We start from the raw sequence: 18,890 nt of genomic DNA, 5'->3' as shown, positions 1-18,890 counted from the left end.
TCCGAAGTGTTAAAACCCCAAATGCAAAGTAGAGTATCATGAGAAGTGTCACTGGGACTTGTGTCACGCAATGTGAGAGCACATTGTGTCACTCCCATGATGGATTTCCTTCCATACAGACCATACAAAATAAATTGCAATATCATACGCATAGTCTAAATGCAGTGGCATCACCAGGGCTGGTGTCACCACCATGGACTTTATTTTAATATAGAACAGTAAAGTAGAACAAATCAGTAACCAACAAAGACCAGAGGCCAACCTGATGACACTCACACAATTGAATAAGAGTTCCAGTATTAGCTCTGATGTGTGGAATTGAGAGCTGACTCATACTAACACCTTATTAGCTCCCTGCTGTGTCATAAAAACACCACATTGGCTCTCAGAACAATCAGTCTTATTGATCAGTTTTGAGTTATGGAAATCCACTTTTTGTTACATTTGGCAGCTGTGTTTTCCTTTTATGTTTTTTGGGTATACATTTTGATAGAATATAGATATTTCAACATGGTTTGTTTCATTGCATTCCGCTTTCAAGTACACATCAAATGATATATAACATAATGGCATTATTCGAAAATATCAAGATCTGCAGAATTTTGGCAGTAGTGTCACCCCACCTGGGTGCATCACGTGGTGCAATCCACACCCTCACACACCCCTAGCGACACCACTGAGCATCATCTTCTGAATTGATCCAATTGTTTGTTCGAATTATTAACCAGGTACTTTGGCTAGTATAATTGAGGAGGATGGTGTTTTTCCCTTCAAAAAAAATATTGTTTCAATACATAAGAATGGAAGAACTAATTTACTGGATCAAATTAAAGGGTAGAGCTCTATAAACTTGCCACTAAAAAAAAAACTAGATAGTAAAGCTCTGCCAGAAGAAAAGCTGGATTCTGTAGCTTATATAAATTATCTAGCAAACCCTCTAGCTTAGTGGTTCTCAAACTGCGGGTCGCGAGCCAATTTCAGGTGGGTCCTTATTCATTTCCATGTGCATTTTATTTTTAATATGACTTGATGCTACCATGGGATGTGACTGCTTCTGGGGAAAAGTTACAGATCTATACTTTTAACAGGATATTATGTATATGCTTTTAACAATGATAGTCAATGGCGTTTATTCCCAGATAAGTGCAGATAGATTTGCAGTCTTTGGGATGTTATGGGGAAATTTTTTTTTTAAAGATCAGCAAACTGCTCACGAGAGTTAAGAGGGTTCTTCTTTATTTTAAATCAATTTTTAAACTTATGCCTATTTTAACCTCCAATTTACTTACTTGATTTGATTTTGTCATAGGGAGGTTGTTAAAAAAAATGGTCCTGCTTGCTGATGTCACTTCTGGCCATGACCTCACTTCCAGGTTAATGACATCACTTCTGGAGAGTCCCAAAAGATTGTCATTCTAAAAAGTGAGTCCAAGAGCTAAAAAGTTTGAGAACCGCTACTCCAGCTATCTCATCAAGCATTCCACACACACTTCTAAGCACATTCTTGCAATAAAGGCTACAGACTTGATTGTTAAAGAAATGAAAGCTGGGATCCTTGGGAAGCTGAATTCTGCAGACTGTGCCGCATCCTGTGTCTTGTTTCGAATTTCTGCAGAACTTCATCATCCATGCAACCCTTTCTAAGCTCCAGCTTGTCCAGTACTGTCTCTGGTTCTTCAGCACTCTTTTCTACCTTCAATTCACTTCCTGCCCATTTTTCCCCTATGCCCTCACCCCTCTTTCTCCTAGGTCAATGGTTCCCAAACTGTGAGCCATGACTCCCAAGGGAGCTATGAAAACCAGCTAGGGGAGCCACGGAATTCTCACAAAAAACATGCTGCTCTATACAATGTATGATTGTAGCCCTAATGGGGAGCCATAGCCAATGGCCCGGTAGGTCAAGGGAGCCACCAATCGAAAAAGTTTGGGAACCGCTGCCCTCAGCTCTTGATCAGAATTTTGTGCACACATTTTTCTGTAACTTGTTCTCGTTCTGCTCCTTCTTTTACTAGTACTTGCAATTACTTTCCTGGGCAGTTTTCCTCTTAAATATTCTCTTCATTTCCCCACGGTTTTTTGTTTTAATAAACTTGCTCTATATTTCTCTTCTTCAAAACCATACACTTGAAAAAAACCTGATCCTCTTCCATACTCTTTCAGATTCTGTTAAAAAGTCATGCTCCTACTACTCTTCCTTCTCTGTTGTATATTTTCAGCTCCTATACTTCTTGCTACAAATGGTTCTGCAATTCAAATTGTTTTGCAATTCTGAAAAAAACTCATCTTGACTCTCTTTTGTTTCTCAAATTATAATCCAACTTCTTTTTTATTTAACTTGAAAAAAATTCTGACCATCTTCTCTTTTTTTTAATGACACAGCTTTTCTGCTACTTTTCTGAATCTTCTTCCATCTGGTTATTATTTTTCACCAAATCTTCTTTCTTGCATATTCAGTTATCCTGCTGTGTGCGTTGCAGTCACCTATACAAACAGCTGGCAGTGCCATGTGTCTGTCTGCCACTGATGGACCTGGTCCATGCCAGAGCAGGTAAATGGCATTCTGAGCAGGTTGCAGAAGGTTCAGGGCAGAGACAGGGAGGGCAGGGGCATTTCAGGGTCTGGAGAAGGTGGACCTCAGTGGCAACAGTGTATGCTGGATCCTATCCCCCTTTTTCCAGTCCAACATGACGCCTGCCCATTATAAAATGTATAATGTATCACAACAATAAGTAGAATAACTAAAATCTGCATCTGCTCATTCCAATCCGTGCCTTGTCTTGAGGTTATTTCTAACAGGATGACTTCCCATTACCTTAAACTTAACTGATCTAAGGCTAAGCTAGAGCCTGCCCTTCTGTACATATATCCCTTCTTCCTTTGCTCTTACTCAAAGTAATACATCATATAACTAATGTGTGGAATTACTTCTTAACAGAAATTATTAATGATCTAAATTCTGGAAGCAAGTTTTTGCGTCATACAGCACTCTTCAAGCACTGGTCTTCAACAATAACCACGATCCCCAGACTGATGCAATACAGGTTGTGCCTCATTATCCACTAGGGGTTCCATTTCAGAACCCCTAATGGATAAGAAAAATCAGTAGATACCAAATCAGTGAAAAATAACTTTAAAGATCCACTTCCAGGTTTTTTACCCCTCTATTGCAGCCCCAGAATGCATTGGTATAGACACTATACCGCATTCAGTCACTAGATGGGGGTGAATAATGGAATCTAATGGAATGAAATTATAATTATTTAACAGCACAAAGATAGGAAATGGGATTTTGATGCTTCTTTCCTTGGTACAAGGCATTTAAAGATGGACGCCGGTATTAGTGGTGGGTCAAATCAGTGGATACTGAGATCTTACCTATACTGTGGATTCTTTAAAACAAAAGAACAGGAAGGTGTATACATGAGATTTTGCTTTGCCAACGAGGTACAGCCCATTGCAGTCCTCACTGACACTTCATTGAATTGGTTGTCACTCTGATTTCCAAAGGAAGGCATATAGAACTTTTACCATAGAAATGCAAGGATACAGCAACATCCTTCTTGGTCCACTAAGAAGCAGGACCAAAGGATATTTCGCCTTATTACCAGAAGTTCATAGTGTTCACTAATCTTATCTACAGACTTTGCTGGAGGGATTGGCTTGTGCAAACCTGAGAAACAAAATAGCAAAATAAATAAAAAAACAAATATCACCTGATGTAATGACCACAGAGCTAGAGCTAAGCTAAAGCAACCCACAGTTTTGATAGCATTCAATCAAAAGCTTCCATCTGTGGCTCAGGACTGCAGTGTGGATCAGGCAAGTCACTCTACCCTTGTGTCCCTATGGCTACTTGCCCTACTTGTTGGTTAGCCCATATATAGTGCGGTTTACTTTTCAACCAGACTACGGGCACAATCCTAACCCCTTATGTCAGTGCTTTCCAGCCCTGGCATAGCAGTGCCAACAGGATGTGTGCTGCATCCTGTGGTTGGGGGGCACTCATGGAGGCCTCCTCAAAGTAAGGGAACATTTGTTCCCTTACCTCAGAGCTGCATTGCCCTTATATCAATGCTGGAAAGTACTGACATAAGGGGTTAGGATTGTGCCCTATAGGCATTTAAGTCCCACTGAGGGCCAAGTCCCACTGGAGTGGCAAAAATCAAACCTGAGCTGCACTACATAAAGAAAAGGGTATCACGACATCCTTTAAATTGGCTTGCTGGACTGATGTGTCTGCTAAGATATTTATGGCCTTCATTACATCCCATTCTAGCCGGCACTGTACTAGTGATGTCATAACCACTGGTGAGCCCACAGAGGTGAGAGTGTCTTACTCATGACCACAGCCTCCCCATGACGCCTGTGTTTCAGTGGAACCGTCATCCTGGAGGAGGACTGCAGAGCATGACAGAGGGATAATTTTCATAAAGAGTTGGTCTGTGTGGATGGAATGACTTTCAGCATTTAATCTTTAGGCTTCTCTCTTAGGCCCCTACACTTTCAGCATACATGTATCCAGTGAGTCCTTCACCTGTGCCTCTGACATTTCAGTGCTTTTCTGGATCCGAACAATGGCACACACTCCAACTGCCTTTCCTGATCAGGACACTGCCTCTTTTTTGGTCCCTGAGCCAGTAAATCAATACCAGCATCTTCTCCTCATTTCTGCCTTTCTGTGGTGTCTTGTCAGTGTTTTTTGTGTGATTTGCTAGTCTTCTCCTTTCTCAGGGTTTAGCCCTCACCACAGCATTTCTAAAAGTTAAATCAAGAGTGGAAAGTGGAAGCATCTTGTCTCTCTAGCATACATGCATGGAGATACATGCACACAAATGATAAACTGCTACACAGTGCGCAGCCTGCCATTTCAAACATGGCAGCTGTCAATGGCTATTATGAACTACTGAGAATCTCTTTGAGGACAGTCACATAGAAGAAGAACACAACCCCTTCTGGCTTTTAAACTGGTGGAAGACAGTTGTCTGGCAAGTAAGGGCCTAGCCCAGAGGTCGACATTCTATGGCCTGTGTACCAGAACTGGCCCACCACCTAACATCATCCAACCCACAGAGAGCTTGGCTTGGGAGGCAAAGCCTCCTGCCCAATTTGCAGTGATGCAGAGACTCCACAAGCCTGGGCAGGCAGCTCCACCATTCCCCATCCGGTGCATGGTGAACTTGGTGGGAAGCCTCATCTTCCAAACTGAGCTCCATGCAGCCGCTTCCATGAGCTCAGTAACCCAGAAGTTCAGCAGCAACATGATGTCATTGCTGTACATCTAGCTCCTTTTAACAAAAAGGTTGGTGACCCCTGGACTAGCCAGTCAGACATGCCTCAAACGAAGCTATGTGGCCCAGAGGGTGGGTTATGTATTTTTTAAATACTAGTTAGAGCAGTAGGGGTATGAAAGAGAGAAGTCCCATTTTGCTCCCAATTAGAGGACCCCCCCCCCCAACACACACACCCTGTTTTAAAGAGAGGGAGAAAATCATCCCATACAGAACATCTAAAAGTAAATAGTGCAATAGCTGTAGGGGGAGGAGTTGGCACATAGAAGAGACATGTGTAAGGAGGGAAAAATGTACAGCTGTTAAGTTTGGACAGCTAAAGCTTGGAAGGAACTTAGGGCGCAATCCTAACCGGCACTTATGCTGGCATAGGAGCCCTGGGAGGGAAGCTGTGTCGGCGCATCTAGATGTGCCGACGCACACAGGCCAGCAGAAGACTCCGCGGCGGTTTCCTCCCCGCCACTTGTGCAAGTGCACCCGCACCAACACAAGCGGCGAAGGTAGGTGTGGGGGGCGTGGAGGAGGGTAGGCAATGGGCGGCCCTGCGGCGGGCGCGCGGGGAGCCGGGGCAGGGCTGGGACCTGGCGGTTATGCCAGATCCCAACCCCCATCCCCGGGGAGAACGAAGTGACTTCAAGCCACTCCACTCTCCTTGGACTTGCGCCACCTGCAGAGGTGGCACAGGTCTGAGGAGACCCATTGGGGCGCGCAGCCCTTACCCAGGGGTAAGGGGAAGAGCTTCCCCTTGCCTCTGGCTTAGATGCTGCAGCCAATGAACCTGCGCTGGATGCAGCACAAGCCTCCTGGCTTGCCTGCTCCAGCGCAGGTTTGAACTGCGCCCTTAGATGAGTGAGGGAGGTGAAAAAATAAATAAAAAGGAGTTTGGATGGTAATGCCCAGTGCAGGAGGAGGAAGAAGAAAATGGGGAGTGCATGCGTTTGGTAGTGAAGAGGTGCTGGAGCTCAGACAGCCGCAGGGAGGTCACGCTACTCCAGTCTCCATCTCATTTTGCTGAACATGTAGACTACTAGGCCAGAACAAAGCTTCCTAACCATAATTTGGAATGTAACTGAATGGAAGTTGGTGCTCTCACATCTTTAGAATGTTTACAGATTATTCCACATTCTGTTTTAGAGCAACTAATATTTTTTTTCACCTGGAAGGGATAAATTCTGCAACCTATACAAACCACCCAAAGCTCATTTATGTGATTTTCCTCATCTGGCGGAACGTGTATCCACAATTTGTAAATGGTTTTTCCTACTTCTGCAGGCCATGTGGTGCAGTAGTTCTCAAACTGGTGGGATGTGACCCACCAGCTTGAGAATGAGTGCCTCTGGTACTTGAAGGAACAGGGAAGGGGGGAAGGCATTGCATGAGCTTTTTAAAGATTTACCCCTGTCCGCAGCAACCTCCTGGGCAGCAACGACCTGGGGAGCCCCGTGGAACCTTTTGCAAAGCTCCCTGCACCCCGAAATAATTTTTAAAACGTGATCACAGCCCACTTCCAGTTCTGAGATCGCGACTTGGTTGTGATTGCATTTTTTTGTTATTTCGAGGTGGAGGGAGCCTTGCAGAAGGTTCTACGGGGTTCCTTGTACCCCCAGGAGGTTGCTACGGACAGGGGTAAGTTTTTAAGAAACCCCTGCGAGCCCAGCAGTTACGCGATCCTGCAGATTGTGTCAATGCCTCCCCCCACTCCCGTCAAGACCTCCTTGAGCGTTTGAGACTGCGAGTACAGCACATTCTGTCTGCATTCTGACAGAATCCTACCACACTAAGAGGCTTCCTCATTGCTAGAGATGATGATGGAGAAAAAGTATATCCCACCCATTTTTGAAAGTCAGGCTGGTTAACATCAAATTACAACAACTAAACAGTGAACAAAGAATCCTACACGAAGTCAAAAAACATAAAGGAAACAAAATTATAAAATAAAGCTAGCCAAAGTATAATCAAGTCAACTAAAAATTTTATTTAGTGAAAATACTAAATACTACAGTTAGAGCAACAAATCAACCAATGTTAAAACAGGAACAGTGGAAAAAATCCTAAATCCAGTACACAGAAAGCAATCAACAATAAAAGCCCTGAAGGCTCACTGAAAATGCCAGTTGGCTATTTGCTTAAAGATGTAGAATGTGTACAAAGGTGATCAAATGGCTCTCCTGGGGAGGGTATTCCACAATAGTGGCGCCACTACCAAAAAGTCTGTTCCTAGAAGATGTCCAACAAATCCTATTCAGTGAAGGCGCTCAGAACAGAGTTTCAGTTGTTTATCGGGGTGCATAGACTACATACTACAGGTACATAACTACAGAGTGCATAACTACAATTAATGTAGTTATGTCATAAGGGAGAGATCAATGTGGGCAAATATCATTACTGTACTTATAACTTAGTTACAGTTAAGAATGAGAATTAGAGGATGGGCCAATAGCTATGCGGTACCAACTTCATCTCACCTTCAATTTCACAGCTACCTGATCTTGTCTACTCCCTCCTTTCACTACTTATTTGTCTATCCCAAACAGGAGGCACTTGATAGAATTAAGCCTGGACATTTCAAAAGGAACATGTGCATTGCATCTGAATCATTGGCAGAGGACAGTCAAGCAGTTGCATGACTAAAGCTTTGCCCACTTGACTTATTAAGGTGGTGGGTGGTAAATTATCCTACCTTCCCCTATATCACATGAATGACAAAAAGTGCCCATCACAGGGTGAGTGCTGGCATCACATGGTGAGAGAAGCAACTGTCCCCCCACTCAGCTATGTGCTTAATGCACTGACTCACTGTAATGATTTCTGTTCTTGGACAGCATGGTGCAAACAGCCACAACTCACAAGTACACAATGCACTGAATCAGATCATCCAACCCTGTCACTCTCATTGGCCAAGCAGCCTATGGCTTAACATACTTGTTTCACATTCTCTCTCTGTATATATGTAACATTTTGAGGCATACCCTTAAATGATCTTCACTACACACCTAAAAAACTGGAATGTGTGAAGTGGTCCTGAATCTGCCCTCCATCACATAGTTCCAGTGGTTCTTTCTTATCCTAATATATCATTCCCATACTCTCTTTGAGTAATTTCAGGCTGCATTCATGCACATAAACAAATAGAGGGATGATGTGAGAGTATATACTTGAGCCTGCCATCTCAAAGCAACAGGTGAGGCCACTGGTGGGTAGCCACTCCGTCCTGCCACTCAACAGGGCTTGCTACAGCCAAAGGAATTTGATACTTCAAATATGCATCTGGAGCTGAAATGATTGCAAAACAGCTTTGAAACAGCTTAGTGACTGTGGTTACTTACCACTGAAGGGGTTGATCTTGTTGGCAATTCGTGAGATGATGGACTCTTTGAGCTCTCTCTTCTTCACACACTGAATACCCAGGTTCTGAAAACTAGAGCACACAAAAGCAACTATTAGAGGTTTAAAACACAGTTAAAGGCCAGTATAGATAACATGAATTACTGTGAAAATTCCAGTACTGCTAAATTTTCTGCATCCATAACAAGAAGATACACCTGGGAAACTGCAATAAGATTCAAGGTATTTAGGAAGTTCATAATAGAACAAAGCGCTAAATTCTGGCCATCATCTAGTTAGTGTTGTCACTTCTGGCTTAATAACGTCACTTCCGGCCCTCATCAGGCACCATGAATGCCCACTATATGAAATGAATTTCACACCCCTGAAGTAACCGAACAGCAGATTCAGAGAAAGGTTTGGAGTTGCATGAGAAGGATCAGCCCAGTGAGTGTATGAGAGTGTGTGTGTGGGAGACATGGAGACGGACAGACACAACAATTTAGACGCTTTAACCCTTAATAGTCCAGTGCCTCATCAGCCAGGTGGACAAGGCAGGCCAGTCCAGGATGGGCAGACTTGAGACTTGCAGGGTCTATACACAATGATGTGTAAGAAAATATTAGGCCTGAGCTCACATTCCCTTCATATAAAAATCTACTTCTGGTTTTCCCTAAAGATTTCTTTGTTTTCTCAGCCTAATTTTTTTTTTTAAATTAGGGGGAAGTCCTTTTGTTGTTGCCAATATGGAGCAATTGTGAAGCAGAAACCTTTACCCATCATTCACAGATCTGCTCACATATCCTGATCCACTGTCTGCCTGCTTCTGGTCTAGGCTGTAGGAAGGTGAACTACTCTTATTTTTTACATTTAATTCAGTACGTTTGCATGAATATTAGGGCAGCTTAAGTGTTAATCAACTAAAGCTTTAGCCAACTAATCTATTACGACAAATTCAAGAGGTATTTTATATGTATTATGTAATATATTATTATATATAGTGTATTATATATTTAACTATTATTGTGTTGGGCCATCAGAGGTATCACTCAAAAGAAGGTGAAAGAGCCTATATAATTACACAAGTGCACAAGTGCAAGCAAAAACTGACCTGATCATCACAGTTTCCTCTGTACTCAAGAAATCCTGGGAAATGTATTTTTCTGAACAGGTCAAGGCTTTCTAATGAATTATTAACTTCCTTCAAAACTATAATTCCCAGGATTCACGGGAGTGCAGCCACAGGACTGTAGCTTCAGAAGCCAGACCAATCAATGGTGAATAGCTTACCAGTGTAAGTAGAATCCATTAGCAAATTCAGTTGGGGATCAGAGAGGCTACATGAGTCACAAATGCAGTAACTGAGATTCAAAAAATGCAAGAGGGAGCCTGCAAGAAGGCAAGATCAGACAATTGTTTCAGGTTCAGGAAATGGGAGTTGAGGCCGAGGGAAAGCAGTCATTCACAGCGTGTCACCGGATGTGGTCTCCACCAACAAAGTGCGGGTTTGACAGGATACAGAAGAGTTATGGAAGCCTAGTTTCCCAGTTTGTATTCTCCAGCTCTACTTTTGCCCGAGGAGGGGGAAAGAACTTTAGATCCCTACAAGGGAGGCGCTAGTACTTTGGGTGTCCAACTGAAATGCTTCAGATCAGAGCAGAACAGGCAGCTCTGAGAAGAGAGGACGTCTGTTCTCCCCTCACAAGGCCCAAAGCTCATGAAAAAATGGGGTTGCCCCTGCTTTGTCTTGTAAAGTACTTGCAAGATAAGATGGAAACATAGGGAGCTCCTCGGTCAGCAACTAATTTGAGGCTAGTGTGAGAAACAAGTGATGGTAATGGGACAAAGGCTCAACTCACTAAGCTATCCCCCTCCACTTCCCCCCAGGCACACAGCTTTCTTCTTCTGGGTCAACACTCAGTCCATCAGCAGCAATAAAAAGTCACAAAAATGGGTCTTTTCCCAGAACCACCTGGAGATGCCGTCAGGGGTTCAACCGGAGCCGTTTTTACATGCAAATGTGTCTGCTTTAACACTGAGTTATAGCCCAGTTTCACCTACGGTTTTGTAACTGGGCAAGGACCAGGCCATACCTCTGTGCACCACGGCATCTGAGAGTGCCACGGTGAACTCACAGGGGCACCACAAGATGACCCTGGTAGCCTCCTCTTTCTGGCTCTCCCGGGTGCCACCATTTTGGATCGCATGAGATCTTGTGCAATCCCATACCGTGGTGCCTATGAGAGCCAGGAAAATGCCACCGCGAAGGAAAGGTGCCATAATCATGGTAAGTTTGGGAACTGCTGCTCTAAGGGATCACTGTTCCAATGTAGAGCTTGCTAGTAACTTGTGCTGATCAATTTTCAGTTTGGGCCATCACAGGATAGAAGTGGTCTCATCACGTCTGTAGTATAGCCACAGCCATACCTGCTGCAAGTAAAGACAGCTGCCCTGCTCCTCCTTTGCCATCAAGTGATAACAGCAAGTAATTTTAGGGGTTGTCATAAGAACGTATGAGCCCTGCTGGTTGAGATCAAAGGTCCTTCAAGTGAGCATCCTGTTTATCACAGTAGTCAACCAGACATCCAAAAAGTCCACATACAGGACATGAAGGCAATGACATTCCCCTGCATGTTTAGTCAGAAAAAAGTACCACTGAATTCAATGCAGTCTACTCTCAAGTAAAGAGAGGTGCACAAGATGGCAATTTTAGTCTTCAGGTGTTTTTTTCCACTGAAAGTGAATGAGCAAAATCAACAATAGAAGTGGGTTTTAAAGAGTGTGATATTGCAGAGAACCATAAAGAGAAAGACCTATTTTAAGTGTTCAACCATGGGCACAGTTTCCAATTTCAAAGTAACTATCATTGAGGCTTGGTTTCAAAACCATTAATAAAAATGGCTCAGATTTGTCAGATCAGTACTGCATAAGGTTTTGTGAGAAAGAAAAAAAAGTGAACAGTGTTGAATCACGCTTAATTCCTGTGATCAAGAGAAAGCTTTTGATAACAGCTGGTTTTCTCAGCTCAGATTCTGGATGGTGGCCAACTCAGTGACACTGCCAACTCCTTCCTAATTTGCATTGATAGTATCATCAGGTCACAAGGCAGTCCAGAGGGACATCCCCCACCCACTACCAGCAACCTGATTCTTTCCCACATGGAAAACCCATGACATCATCCCACTCCTGGGAGATGCAAAATAGGAAGTTGAATGGCAGATAATACTGTGCAATATCAGAAATTGGAGCAAACTGCCAAAGAGCCGCCTCGTGGTAAGCAAGCAAGTGCTGCTTTCCCTGAAGCTTCCTCCCTGCTTTTTTTATACTGAGATTATTGCAGAACAAAAAGTTGAATAAAACACAGTTTGAAATTCTCACAATGACTAATCTAGTTGGAACCAAAACAACCAAAAGTCTAGAAACTTTGAAGACCAGGCCTTCGATCCTAAACATGCTGAAGCGGGAAACCAATTCATTGGGCTCAGTGGGACTTCATTTGAGTAAACCTGTTTAGATTGTGTGGTAACCGATTGAGAGCCAAATCCTAAACAGTGCACGCCGACTCACACTGTCGCAAACGTGTCGTAAAGTACATTTGTGAGTACCTGCCTGGTGCTGGGCTAGCACCTGTGGGCAGCCGGTGCTCTACCACTCGGTGGTCACCCAAACTGCCAGGTGGCAGAGAGCTAGGTGGGGGAGCGGGGGGAGGCAGGGTTCTGGGGTGGGGGAAGGGGGAAGAGAGGGCAGGGAGGAGGCATGCCATGGGAAGGGAGCGGGGCGGGAGGAGGGCGGGACTGGTGGGGCTCAGTTCCATTGGATCCTGAAGCTCTTGATTCTGCCCCAGCCCAAGGGCTGCTGCAGAATTGAGTAGCCCCATTGCAGGGCTACTTTCCTTACCTGGGGGAAGGGAACAGACATCTGCGGCAGCCATTTTCGGTGCTGTGGCAGCTCTGCGTGCTGAGCAGTTTAGGATTGGGTTGTAAGCCCACAGTCTTCAACATATTTAGAGGAAGTAAATCTCTTTGAAATCAGTGGGATTTACATTTGGGGAAAGCATGCTTAGAATCACAGTAACTCTGTGGCACAAGCTTCTACAGACTTTATCACATGCAAGAAGTGTTATCCCTCAGTTGTCAGGCTACATACAGAAGGGAAAAGATACAATCAGCCAACCCAAAACACCATCAAATGCAAGAGGTACAGTCTGTGTGGTTTCTATTCAAAGCTCAAATGTATGTAAGATAAGCATATTGACTATCCCTAATTAGAAGTGACATCACCACCCTTAACTTCACAGTTTAGCACCTGTGCTAGGCAAGAAATCCCTGGTCTCAATTAAGCCTGACACAAATCAAATCAAACTTCCTAATAAACTCAAGTTGAGCAATTTCACACTGGAAGCTCCCTTTAATTTTTCTTTTTTAGTCCCCTTGACTCACAGTGACTTTCAGGGTGGCAGAAGCTGAAAATGAATGCAGTTGGGGTCTAGTCTAAAAATGCTGATGTTATAATAAATCTGTTCACCTGTAAAGTCCAACAGTACCCTTTATAATGTTTGTTGCAGCAGATTAACAAAGCCATGCCTCTGGGATACATCTAGCTGGATTTGGGGGTGGGGGGAGGGTTCTAAGAAAAGAAGTGTATAGCTCTGTCTGCAAACTTGGAGGTCTCCAGTTGGGTATACAGAGTCCAGGAATGTACACCTTGTGTCACCCGATGCAGGAGGCCAGTGTGTCACCCCCCATCATGGACCTCCTCCCATGCAGTGGACAGGGCAATGCCCTGGGCGATGGGCATGGTCATGTACCACTGCTCTGCCTCTGCTGTTTTTTTGGCTATACCTGTGACAGAATAGAGATACTTCAGTGTGGTTTGTTTCATTGCATTCTGCATGAAATCACACATTGAATGATACATAACATCCTGCACACATCGAATGATATATAACCCCTGCTAACTGGATAAGAGACACTTTTCAAGGGGGTTCTCCTCTTTCATTTAGCAGGGGGAGAGTAACTGGTCCTCCTCACCCCAGCAGTGTCTTTTCTAGTGGCTGCCTGCTGATGTTCTTTTGCATCTTTTTAGATTGTAGGCCCTTTTGGGACAGGAAACCATTAGATATTTGATTTTCTCTGTAAACTTTGTGAACTTTTTTTGAAAAGTGTATATAAATACTGTTAGTAATAATAACAACATGATGGTATTATTTCAAAATTCCAAGATTTTAAAAATTTTGGCCAGTAGTGGTGTCACGCCCCTGTGTGCACCAGCAGCCTGCACCCCCTAGTGACACCACTGCTTCCTCCCTCCCTTTTAAACCCTCACCTTGAAATGCCCTGCCTCGACCCTTACATTTAGGACACTGCAGAGACAGCAAAGACTTCACTCTTTGCAATGGGAAACCTGGTTAACACTTTGATACAGATACAATCTGTATCTGATAGTTTGATACAGATACAATCCTTAACTATGGTTAAGGGATTTGGATAAGAGGTGAGGGAATTCATGCATGAGTACGGAGGGACTGGGAGGGAGAGACATATGATCCTGCACCCTGCTCCCAATCTCTTAATTACAGAGCGATATTGGCAGCACATCTTTGACAGAAATTTTCCAGTGCGATTAAACTCCAATGACAAGAAGCATTCGTATTCATTTTACAGACAAGAAACAGAAGCTGAGACAGCAGGGACTGGAATCCATGAAATGAAAACCAGTTCCTACATGCCCAAAGGGCAGAAGCTTTTCCCATATAACCATGGAAACAGCAGCAGCTGTCTTTCCAGCTGAATTATACTCAGATTCAAATGTAAATACTACAATATAAGGTGACAGAAGCCTTGTGTGCCTATAACATCTGCCAGGCTCCCATTTTGCTTCAACCTAACTGTTGTACCTTTTAACCATCACTGGCATTGTAAGTCACTCAGGAAGCCTGTATGGACTGAAAAGTAGATTGTAAAGAGAGAAAGGCTTACATACCAATTTGCATTGGGACGGTGGGAGGAGTTTAACATTTTCCCCCTGTGCAGATTCTCCAACTTCTACCCCCTTCACCCGGAGCTACTATTTGCCATAGAGAGGGAAGCATACATGCCCAATATGAATATCTGTATGTTTTTTCACCACTGTGGCTAATAGGAGATTATGCCAAGGTGCAAGGGTTAGGCCCTCTCCTCTTCAACCCTGATCCAAATTGCCCTCCTTCCCCACAACTGGTTTTTGAAAATGATTTTGGGAACTTCTGTCCTGGAACTTCTACATCATTTCCACCTGGAACAAATTGCCTCTTTATTTATGGATGCTGAAGACAGTCACAACAGGAATCTACAGGGAGTTTATTAGGCAGATATGTCCTTTGTTTGCTTGCTGCACTCTACACTCAGGTCTGCTAGAGCCCGGGAGAGTGAATGTAGCCCCTGGAAGCAGTTTCTCTGGCCCTTGTCACTGGGCTCTCCCAGAGTGATTTGGGCTTTGCACATTTTCTCTTTTGTCATTTGCAGCTAAAGAGTTTCTATGTGAGAACAAAGTGTTTATTTCTGGCCATCATCTGCTTACTTTCTGCTTAATGATGTCACTTCTGGCCCTCAGCAGGCACCACAAATGCTAACTTCAGCCCTCTGTATGAAATGAGTTTGACACCCCTGCTGAGATGAGGTGTGGCAGACTACAGGCAGGAGACAGCATAAAACAAGGAGCTCACAGCAACATGGTTTTCAGCCCCCTTGCAACCTGCCTTCTCCACTTGATCTGTCAGACGAACATATAAGTAAATGGAACGCAAGTTCATCCGTCTCAGTACTGTACAGAGAAAGAACATCTTCCACTCATCTGAAGCACTCAGCAGCAAGGTGCTTTGGTTAGCTTTCCACAGCTGGAGGCAGAGGAAGAGGTGGCCATCAAGTAACAATCAGGAGTCAGAGCTGAGGGGGGCCAATGTGAGAAGCAGGTCAAGAGCCAGGAAAAACTATCTTTGCCCAGGCAAGGTTCCAGCCTTTTTAGCACAACCTGTTGAGGACAACTGGTGGTCAAACTAGGTGGGTTGAATCACTTCAGTACCTGGAAATGCTTTATTATTACTATCAATAATAAGAATATTTCTATATAGTACTGATTTTCAACAAATAAAGTTCATAAAGCAGTTTATGTATGTAGCAAAATAAATAGTTCCTCTCCCAAAAGGACTCACAATCTTAAAAAGCTGCAGAAGAACATCAACAGAAACATCAGCCTCTGGGAAATATGCTATGCTGGGGGGAAGAGGGACAGTTGCCCTCCAACTGCAAAATATAAGAAGACCACCACTTTAAAAAGTGCCTCTCTGCCCAGTTCACAGGCGTGGCTTACAAGACAGGGTCACTGTATACAGAGGTGGGGGCTCTCGGTCCTAGACAAGATGCTTATCTGACAGTTCAAGAAGGGAAGGCTGGCTTCCAGCATGGTTGAAGAATGAACTATAAGCCTCCTTTTTAGATCGCTTTGTCTTCCCCCACACATAACAATGCCTATTACTTACGTCAGAACTTTGCGCTCTTGCCCAAATTCAGCTTCATAGTAGCCATTTTCACAGTCTTTTCCAACCAGCCGGTGAGGATGGGGCCTGTAGGGCTCACTCTTTGTGACCAATGTTATTCTGATTTTTATCTTCCCAGTGTAGTTCAAAATCTTCAAAAGAAATAAAACACCCACAGAATAACAATTAGCCTGTACACTAAAAAATAAATGATGCAGCTAGCAAGGAATAGGTTCAAAATCCCCCTCTTCCCATGTAAAGCATGGAAAAGAGGGTTGCGCAAGAAACAGGGATGCCAAAAACAGGGAAAGTAAAGCTTCAGAAAGATGCATAGAAAAAGATTATTCCTAACAAGCCAAATGTCCAAGACATTTTGGAGTATGACTTCTCCAGGGGCACAAAAACATTTTTGATACTTGCAAGGAATTGCACTAGTTACCATAGCTCAGAAAAATATGATGCCTCATGACTTTGCTTCTCCCTTTATTCCCCTCTCCCCCTGAAAGTCCTTAAGTCCCACATCATTGCTATACGTGCAATTCAGCTGCAAGTGCAACTAACTTTTTCAGGATCCTGCCAGTTGCATGCAGTGCAATTATCTGCCACCTCTTTGCAATGAAATGAGACACTGAGCTGATATACAAATTCTATATAAAAATGAGAAATGTGCCAAAGTGTAAACTGCAGAAACTAACCGACAGCCTAAACAATGAACTATTATCACTTACACACCAACAGAGCTATCGAGGTTTACAAATAAATTCAGACAACCAGTCCTTTTGATTTCAATACTCTTTGCCTGCAAAAGTTCCCAGTTTCAGCCCAGACTACTAAGAAAACCCCCTGTCTGACTCAGCAAAAGACAGCTTACAACATTGATATGTTTGTGTAAATTTCAATCAATTTAATTGAATTGGTTGATTTATCAATTAATTGCATTACTAAAATTCATTGGAAATTAAATTAAAATTAATTGGAACTCAAATTTAAATTAAATTTAAATTAATTGGAACTAAAATTGCAAGGCAAACTAGCATGCAATCCTGTTAGGCTCCTGACTTCCCAGCAGCTAATAGGGTTGCAGTCTTCCAGGACAGGCCTGGAATCAGCATCAATCTCCAGGTGACAACTGACAGGAGTCCTGGAGATTTCAAGAGAGCCTCCAGGAATTTCCAACATTGCATCATGCTGGGGCAAAAAATCTTTACAAATAGCTTCAATCAGAGTTGGCAATCCTAGCAGTACATTTGAAGAAAGGAAAGATGGGGCAGTAGCTTAGCCACAAGACTGCATATGTTTTTGTCACAGAGTAACTTCATTAGTAGTTGTCCCATGCTGCCCAGTCTTCACCAACTCTGCACCACCACATCACAGCTCCTGAGGGCCAAAGAAGAGTATCCAGGTGGCTTTTTAGACCAGACACTTTCACTTAGATGGCACTGTTCTGTTCTATTCGCTCTAGGAAGCCAATAGCATCTTGGAGACTCTTCACCAACCATTAGAGAAGGAAAAGCCAGTACCCATTACCACTAACTAAATAACTAAAATTAGGGGCAGGCTGACAGGAGGCCATTCCCTTTATGATTAAAATAGAGACAAACCATCCAAAAGGCAAAGACTGGGACAAAAAGAAGCAGTGATTTTTCCAGTCATCCAGATCAGGTCACAGGGGCTGCCCTTGGAAAACACAGACAGTAGGAGTGCATGGGAACTGGCAGGGGCAGACTAGGGCACCACATTGGGGAAAGAGACTGACAGGCATGGAAACTCTGCTGAAAGTTACCTTATCATCTCTATCCCACTTCTGGGATATCCCACTTCTGGGAGTTCCCACTTCTGGGTTACAATCACTTACACTTACAATCACTTACAATCACTTACAATCACTTACACTTTTCTTTCCACTTACACTTTTCTTTCAATCACTTACACTTTTCTTTCCATGGACAACTACAGCAACTGAGTTCAGTCGATCAGGTCAGTGCATCTTTTAAACAGAAATCTTCCATCATACAAATGGAATTTAAACAGGAATGGCATTTTTGGAAGCTATTTTAGTTTTGGTTCAACAATGAATGTCCTACAGCTTTCCAATGCATTATACACACAATCATTCCTTCAAGGAGTGGCAGTGATTGAGGGCCCAATCCTATCCAACTTTCCAGTGCCAGTGCAGCTGTGTCAGTGGGGCGTGGGCTGCACCCTGCAGTGAAAGACCAGTCACAGAGGCCTGCTCAAGGTAAGGGAACATTTATTCCCTTACTTTAGGGCTGCACTGCGGCTGCATTGGTGCTGGAAAATTGGATAGGATTGGGCCCTGAATTATTAGACTGTATTAGACTCAAGTCCCAGTCACTTGTTCTGCTTACATGTTCAATGAACACATGGAGGGGGAAGCAAGACCATGCCTGCTGGCCCCTCCCCTGCTGTCAGCACACTGGTGAGCCATGCCCCTGATATCCCATGTCTATGCCTGTCAAGTGCAGAAATCCCTGATACTGCACTGTTAAAAAAAGAAAAGAAAAGCAGGCAGTCATGGTAATATATAGTGTACCTCGATAGATGGGAAAGTCCTGTTGATATCGGTACTGTGCTCCCCTGGAATGCTGCCAGCTGATCTCCCTTCACATTGGTACCGGAAACGCATCCCTCTCTGTCTAGGCTGCTCACGTATTTCAATGTATGGTTCTTGACCACCTTCATGGGGGATAAATACAAAACTTGCAAATTAGAACAAATATTCCTGTCTATCCCAAGAGAATAGG

The 18,890-nt window shown here is 43.6% G+C and overlaps 1 protein-coding gene across 1 annotated transcript in view; it reads right to left on the bottom strand.

The window, feature by feature from the left end:
* REL (REL proto-oncogene, NF-kB subunit) overlaps nt 1-18,890 on the bottom strand; it is a 57,308-nt gene that overhangs the window by 24,904 nt on the left and 13,514 nt on the right. The window contains exons 2-4 of the mRNA XM_066611931.1: nt 18,680-18,822; nt 16,129-16,277; nt 8,615-8,706 (exon numbers count right to left, since the gene is read on the bottom strand). Coding sequence (XP_066468028.1) covers nt 8,615-8,706; nt 16,129-16,277; nt 18,680-18,822 — 384 coding nt within the window. The remainder of the gene's footprint in view (nt 1-8,614; nt 8,707-16,128; nt 16,278-18,679; nt 18,823-18,890) is intronic.

Source organism: Tiliqua scincoides, chromosome 1, assembly GCF_035046505.1.
Source record: "Tiliqua scincoides isolate rTilSci1 chromosome 1, rTilSci1.hap2, whole genome shotgun sequence".
Classification (NCBI taxonomy): Eukaryota; Metazoa; Chordata; class Lepidosauria; order Squamata; family Scincidae; genus Tiliqua; species Tiliqua scincoides.
Note: the sequence above shows the minus strand (reverse complement) of the source record. Positions and strands in the feature narration are given on the sequence as shown.